At 45.3% G+C, this 7,909-nt stretch overlaps 1 protein-coding gene across 3 annotated transcripts in view; it reads right to left on the bottom strand.

Annotated features, from left to right (window-relative positions):
• Nucleotides 1-1,763: 1,763 nt before the first annotated feature.
• Nucleotides 1,764-7,909, bottom strand: part of SMARCC1 (SWI/SNF related, matrix associated, actin dependent regulator of chromatin subfamily c member 1) — a 202,416-nt gene continuing 196,270 nt past the window's right edge. For all 3 annotated transcript variants that reach the window (XM_025374994.1, XM_025374993.1, XM_025374992.1), the window contains exons 27-28: nucleotides 6,824-7,000; nucleotides 1,764-4,191 (exon numbers count right to left, since the gene is read on the bottom strand). In XM_025374994.1, the coding sequence (XP_025230779.1) occupies nucleotides 4,094-4,191; nucleotides 6,824-7,000 (275 nt within the window). In that variant the 3' untranslated portion in view covers nucleotides 1,764-4,093. The remainder of the gene's footprint in view (nucleotides 4,192-6,823; nucleotides 7,001-7,909) is intronic.

The following is a 7,909-nucleotide window of genomic DNA, read 5'->3' as shown; positions in this document are numbered from 1 at the left end:
GGGCGAGGTGGCGGGCGCCTGTAGTCCCAGCTACTCGGGAGGCTGAGGCAGGAGAATGGCGTGAACCCGGGAGGCGGAGCTTGCAGTGAGCTGAGATCCGGCCACTGCACTCCAGCCTGGGCGACAGAGCAAGACTCCGTCTCAAAAAAAAAAAAAAAAAAAAAAAAAAAAAAACTGTAAGGAACTGTAGGGATCTTGCTCTATCATACGACCTTCTTAACCACTAGCTCTCCAAGGTTGGTTCTTTGACCAGCTTCATCAGCATCTCCTGGGAACTTGTTAAAAATGCGAAATTGGGCTGCGTGGTGGCTCACGCCTGTAATCCCAGCACTTTGGGAGGCCGAGATGGGCAGATCACGAGGTCAGGAGATCAAGACCATCCTGGCCAACACAGCAAAACCCCGTCTCTACTAATAGTAAACAACAACAACAAATTAGCCGGGCGTGGTGGCAGGTGCCTATAGTCCCAGCTACTTGGGAGGCTGAGAAAGGAGAATGGTGGGAACCTAGGAGGTGAAGCTTGCAGCAGTGAGCCGAGATGGCGCCACTGCGCTCCAGCCTGGGCAACAGAGCGAGACTGTGTCTCAAAAAAACAAAAACAAAAACAAGCAAAATTTGGTTGGGCGTGGTGGCTCTCGCCTGTGATCCCAGCACTTTGGGAGGTTAAGGCAGGAGGATCACTTGAGTCCAGGAGGTTAAGGCTGCAATGAGCTATGATCATGCCACTGTACTCTAGCCTGGGTGACAGAGCAAAACCCCATCTCTAAAAAAAAATTTTTTTGAGATGGAGTCTCACTGTCACCCAGGCTGGAGTGCAGTGGTGCGATCTCAGATCACTGCAACTTCCGCCTCCCGAGTAGCTGGGATTACAGGTGCACGCCACCATGCCTGGTTAATTTTTTGTTTTTACTAGAGACAGGGTTTCACCATGTTGGCCAGGCTGGTCTTAAACTCCTGACCTCAGGTGATCGGCCCACCTTGGCCTCCCAAAATGCAAGTGCTGGGATTACAGGCGTGAGCCACTGCACCCAGCCTAAACTATTCTTAATTGAATGTGGGGGAATTACTCCATGGTAAGGACCCAGGGAACCTATGTAAGACTAGTTGATCATGCATGTCCTCCAATATCCTAAAAATAATTCACACTCAAGTTTATAAACCAGCCTTTAGTTTGAATAAAGGATTAACCTTCCCCATCACCCTTGAGAAAGTACAGGAATCTGGTGAGACCCAGCTGGCTTTGGCTCTCTTTATTAGAGGCACACTTTTGTGAAGAGCAGGGCATTCATCTCATGGCAGACACAGAATCCTCTTCTTTTGCTTCACTGGATTTATGAGCATCCTGAAAACAATCACTTCTTTTTTCTGCACAGGGTTTACTGTCCTTAGAGTATGTCAAGGTTCACAGAACCTTCTGCCCTCAAGGCCTGCCTCCAACTTGGGACTGTCTAAACTGCATCCTGACAAACATTATCCCATTCACTAAGGAAAGCTATTTCTCACACCAGGAGGTGCCAGGATGTTGGCCATCATTTTTGGAGAACTTCCACTCATTTTCACTTTGACCATGCAAATGAACACTGGGTGAGGTATGCTCAAAATGTATGTTCCTTACACATCACGCAGGTGGGCAGTCAGAAAGGAAGCCCGAGTCACAGAATTTTAACTGCCGACCAAACCAAGACAAGGCGGGGCCAAATGTTTAGGTTCTTCATAGGATATATGAAGAAACTGGTATATGAATGCAGAGAATGGGACTAGAATCCAGAAATGGTGTTCCATTTATTCACTGAAAAAGAGGGAGATTAGGCCTTCTTCATTCATTTTCTCCAATCTCGCCAAACTCCCTCCCCTCATTTTCTCCAAAATAACAACACACTGAGAAACATGTTTGTACAAAAACCACGTATTATTCCCCCCCTTCACAAAATCAGGTGGCTGTGAATTACAGGAATAAAACCAGATCAAAGACATGAAAAGAAAAAGCCACCACTTATACTGAAATATAACAGTGTTAAGAATTCAGGTATTTTGTAGAATTATTATTATAGTAAAAATATTTCCACCTGGATCTTTTAAATTTGAAAGTGATCACATTAAAGACCTGAGGTTACAAGGGACCACAGTATGAACCAGAATTCCATTTTCCTTCTAGGACTCCAGGGGAACAGGTAAGTATTTGGAATGAGTTTCCTTTGGGAAAGACTGGCAGGAAGTAGGGAAAACCCTGGCCATTGTCAAAAGGCACTGGGGTCTTTCTGGAGCCAAATGCATTGGAACTAAACTCCAGTAGGAATAAACTCATTCCCATTTCCACTCCCAAGAGTCCAGAACAAAAACAAAAGGACCAAGGTCTCCTCGGTTCCAGTATTCCAGTACTCTGATGGTGACCAGGGACACCTGGTTAGAGGCAAACCTGAGGGTTTGAAAGGCAAATCTCAATTGTGGTTTTATTTTTTTTTTGCTTTCTGATATTAAGGAAAAAAGTTCTAAAGTGTTTTATAAACACCTCCCTATACCCTCTCATATGTAAAGCTTTAGAAAATATATAGAAAAAGATATCCAAAAGATGTCCACCTTGCATTCTAAATAATGAAACTGCCACTTGAGAATGTGAAGTAAGAAAGCCAGGCGCTTTGGAAACCAAGCTCTACCAATAACACCCTTTCCCCACACATGGAAGGACAGGAGGGAGGGAAGGACGAGAAAACCGGGAACTTTCAAGTCACTTATCAGCAGGGGTAAATACGAGCTCAAATTAAGGCATTTTTGTGGCTTGTCCTCTGGAATGGCATTCTACCCTCCCAGCCTGAGCACCCCAAACCTCAAAGCATGATGCTCTGACTGCCAAGTGAGTTCCTTGTTACCCTCAGCATCTCTTTGAAAACCCTGTGATAGATGGAATGTGAGATTCTCAGAAATGGAAGGGAGAAGGTACAAGGAGCTAATATCCTGCTTCACTTTTCCCATCCCATCCTAACCTTAAAAGTACCGGTTCATGAAATTCTACTCCCTGGCTACTGTAACAAGAGGTAGTTTGGGGACTTGTACCCCCAGCCATCCTAACCAAGTTTCACGAGCTAAAATATTCAGCACTATCTACTTTTTTTTTTTTTTTTTTTTTTCTTGTAAAGGGTTTTTTAAAGAGGGAGAAAAAAAATGCACACAAAGCAGTGAATAGTAGGCTAGACTCATTGCAGGGGTCATTACCCAAGACTCCTAACTTTCAAGGCTAGTTGAGGAAACTAAGGAATGCTTCCCAATATTACAACCCTCAAAGGTCAAATTGCCCCCAGAAAAACAAAACACTTACCCCCAATCGAATGAATCATCTGCATAGAAAACCAGAGCCAGCGGGCCTAGGGAAGGAGTGGATGTTTGTGCTCTCCTCTAGCACATACTAGTTCAGTGGTATGTTCTGCCAGGCAGTGTGGAGGCCCTCAGAGGCCTCACTAGGGAATAAAATCACTGAGGTTCTCCTTCCACATCTCTTTTAATTTTCACACATTTGTGTGTGGCAAAAGTCTCAAACTTTACCATCAGCACCATTCTTAGCTCAGAAAAGCAGAAATAAGGTCACTTATAATGCCTTAAGGTTTGTCCCCTGTGGCTATCCCCCTTCTGCCCATCACTATTTTTTGGTTCCTATTAACTTAGGGTGCTCTCCTTTAAAACAATAATAACAGAAAGATAAAAAGATAATGATTATATAGCATTATCCATAGAAGCATAAGACAAAGCAAAAAACTGCAAGAGAGCAAAAATGATAAAGACATAGCATGCTAAAGTTGACAGGACCTGCAGAGAAACTGTCAGCTTACTCCCACACCAGGACAGGGGAGATGCAGGTTATTTTAAGGATGACCAGGGCACACTGTCACCACAGGTTTCCCCTTGAGTGTTGGCTGAGGACCCAACACAAAAAGTGTCAGAAGGAGGGGTGGTAAGAGGAATGGGGAGGCACTGGACACGTGCTTGGAGCTGTGAGAAGAAAAACCCTGAAAGAAACCAAAGAAAGTTTGAGGAACACAAGTCTTGTCATCCCCACTCCAGCTCATGGTGGTGGGCGTGGATGTTCTCTGCATCTTCCAGGCTAAGGAGCAGCTGAGGCTGGTGGGCCAGGAGCAGGAGGCGGAGGGACCCCATCTGCAGGTGGTGGTGGCGGCGGCTGCTGCTGTGGTGGAGGGGGATCTGCAAACATATCCAAGAGTAACTCGTTATTGCTGGAAATACAAGGGACTTAGAGGAAAGAGCCTACTCAATGAAAAAAAGACACAGAAGTCATTTTCTTAGTGGCAGGCAACCAATGCACCCTCTGAGGCATTGATTCCACTGTGGTCTATGCAGGTCAATTCCTTCTGAATCTCCAGGGCGCTGCTCATGTTGCTTAGCCTAACCCTAGTGGCTGGGGAGTGGGAGGTGTCTGAATTTCCCCCACCCTCCTTCCAGGCCAACTCCTTCCACGAATTGTTCAGAAGTTAATTTTGATTTCATTGTATTTCAGTGGTTCTAATTTTATTTCTTCAGTTAAATAACAAGCTCCTTCCTGGGACAGTTCTATGTCTTATTTTTCTTTCTCCCATAGTCCCTAGCCTAGCTGGGCACACAAGAGATTATCAATAAATTCTTGCTATTTAAATGTCTCCACCAGGGCCAGAGAGCTTCACTTGAGGCAGTTGCTGACAAACTGGATAGTCCAGGGAGGCCTCCACAGCTCCTGAACTGCAGTCCTTCGATTTTTGGCCCAAACTAGGTCATGTCCTGAAGGGAACAATTAGTATGAGTGTCTGGGACTCTTTCCTATGTCAACTTTAGCTGCTTTAGTGTACAAAGGAACCCTAGAGATCATTTAATCTGGGTTTTAAAAACCCCTAGATCTTGCCAGAATTGAAAACATATGAAACAAAGTGCAGCCTTGCTCACCAATCAATTCACCCAACTCTATGCCCAAGAGGTTTCTACCAAACCCTTAAGACTCTTCAAAGCATTTTGAAACTCACTGATCTAATCCCTTGTGTCATCTTTCAGTGGAGGAAATGAAGGGCTGAAGTGGAGAAGCAACTCATCCAGTGTGGCCTACCTCGTATCCTAGAACCAATTCACATGGCTCAGAATTCCTAGAGCACTGACTTATGGTAGGAACGAGGCAGCAGGTGGGAAGGTTCCACCTGAAACCCTCCACATTCTCAAGGAGCTCTACTGAGGTTCCTTTGGGAAGGAATCCTGAAGTGCAAAACATGCGTGACCAGCAGGGCATGACAGTGGTAAATTGGTAAAGACCAGTGACACTACCTCTGCAATAGGGATGGAAAACTGGTCAACTCTCCTGACAGGCGGGTTCATTTATGTACGGTTTGCAGGGTGGCTTGGCAAACATTTTCTTGCCAAGAAAAAGAGTACCAACTGTACTATACAACCTCTGACCACTAGCTTAAGGGAGGTAATTAAAAAAAAAAATTGTTGTGATCTTTTTTTTTTTTTGAGACGGAGTCTTGCTCTGTGCCCCAGGCTGGAGTGCAGTAGCGCGATCTCGGCTCACTGCAAGCTCCGCCCCCGTGGGTTCACGCCATTCTCCTGCCTCAGCCTCCAGAGTAGCTGGGACTACAGGCGCCCGCCACCTCGCCCGGCTAATTTTCTTGTATTTTTAGTAGAGACGGGGTTTCACCGTGTTAGCCAGGATGGTCTCGATCTCCTGACCTCGTGATCCGCCCGTCTCGGCCTCCCAAAGTGCTGGGATTACAGGCTTGAGCCACCGTGCCCGGCCATGTTGTGATCTTATATACCTAGATAAATTAGTGTCTTTCTTTTGTGTATCTACTTTGTCCCAGACTCTGGGGGCCAGAGAAGAGTAAGACACATCTCAGTCCGTGAAACCTCCCAGAGTATTACAGTGTACTTAAGGTACATTGTAGTCTCATGTAACCTATGGTAAGTTCTATATGCCTTCATGTAACATTTGCTAAGTTCTATCCAAGTTTTCATTTCTTGTTTTCCCAACTAAAGCTCCTACAGAGCAAGAATTCTTATGCTTCCTATCTCTCTGAACTATAAATAGTAGCTAAACTTTTGGCCACACGTGAACTTCTACATGAACCTAAGATTACAGATGTGGCTGGGGTACCCGACCCACTATTGGTTGCATTTCAGCATCATCCTCACTGGGAAGACCTTCTGGAGTAAAAGGCAGGCCAGGGTCTCTGAAACAACCCTCAGGCCAAGGCTGAAGCTGAGCAAGAGCCTATGGGAGAAATGACCTGGCCTCTAAACACAGCCTCAGACAACTATCACTTAGCAGCACCAGTGCTTTCTTCATTGAGCTTGCTGGGACTTCGTATTTCCTCTCAACACAGACCCCGAATACTACTTTCTTAGCCTACACAGCCACTACTAATACATCAAGAATGGCTACAAGAAACATATGTTATTCCAGCTCTAAACTCACTTCTTTTCTTTACACACATCACTTTTGAACCCTGTATCCACAAAAGGCTGCTGTAGGGAAAACCACCACCAGTAGCTCTACATGTCTGTTGAGAGTCATAACGAGACAGGCTTAAACAGAGGAATATCTTTTTGGCCCCAATGCCGACAGTGCATGCCATAAAGGCACAACCCTGATTAGAAGCATTTTGTCATCTGTGCACCTGTCCATCAGGGGTGCCTAAGAACAAAGACTGAAAACGGGTCTTCTAGAAGCCACTGTCACAGACTGCATCATCCATGGACCTGCCAAATCTCGGCGAGAGAACAAAGCCTCCTTCCCTTATCTACAGCCCTCCAGAACAGACCCTGGGATAATGCATCCCCCTACCGTGTTACTTACACATGCCGTTAGGTGCTGTCAGGGATACCCGGGGTCCCAAGATGTTTCCTGGCATTGGAGGCATGCCAGGAGGGGTAGGGCCACTCCCAGAGGGGTGGATGTTGGCTGCAACAGTGGGAATCATGCGGCCTGGCATGTGCTGCCCGGGCATCATGGAACCTGGGCCTGGTATCTGACCTGTGGAGGGAGATTTAAAGTACTATAAGTATACTAGAAAGGGGTATAAGAAAGGGATCAACTTAAATCCAACTCCTAAATACAGATAAATATCCAACCTTCCAGAGGATCTGAAATACCAACAGAGCAATAATCTGTAATAATCTCTACGTCTAGCTTTTTGTATTCTGAGTTTTTTGGAGGGAGGGTGTTAATGGGGGTAGATCTGTGGAATGACTGATTATTCTAAACACTGGCAAGAAGGTGGCTGTAAATGAAATGGCAAAGGTTCCTTAAAATAAAGCACTCACTCTGGTTAGTTTGGGTGAGCAGTAGATTGTCAAATGTCTTCCTGAGGATATACAATGCCAAGCACAGACCACAGGGAATGGAGAGGACTTTAAAAGGAAGTCAGTAAGTAAAAGTCAGTAAAAGGACCACAACTCAGTCCAGATTGTGCTCCATGGCTTACAGGGAAGGTTTGTCTGAAAGGGTATTAGTACTGCGAAATCACCATTAAAAGGGGATTCTTATTTGAATCCCCAATTCCTGTCCACAACTATTTCTCCCATTAAAAGCCTCATGTATGATTTAAAAAAAAAAAATCATTCCTTATAGAGGTTACTATGAAGCACTCGCCTGATAGACTCATGGGAAAACACAGACAGCTCCATCTCTTCCTACCGTTTTCTCCCTTTCCCTTCCCTTCCTTTCATTTCATTTCTTTTTTTTTGACAGTCTCACTCTGTTGCCCAGGCTGGAGTGCAGTGGCATGACCTCAGCTCATTGCAACCTCTGCCTCCTGGGTTCAAGCAATTTTCGTGCCTCAGCCTCCCAAGTAGTTGGGATTACAGGTGCCCCACCAGGCCCGGCTAATTTTTTTGTATTTTTAGTAGAGACGGTTTTTTTTTTTTTTTTTTTTTTTTTTTT

Source organism: Theropithecus gelada, chromosome 2, assembly GCF_003255815.1.
Source record: "Theropithecus gelada isolate Dixy chromosome 2, Tgel_1.0, whole genome shotgun sequence".
Taxonomy (NCBI): Eukaryota; Metazoa; Chordata; class Mammalia; order Primates; family Cercopithecidae; genus Theropithecus; species Theropithecus gelada.
Note: the sequence above shows the minus strand (reverse complement) of the source record. Positions and strands in the feature narration are given on the sequence as shown.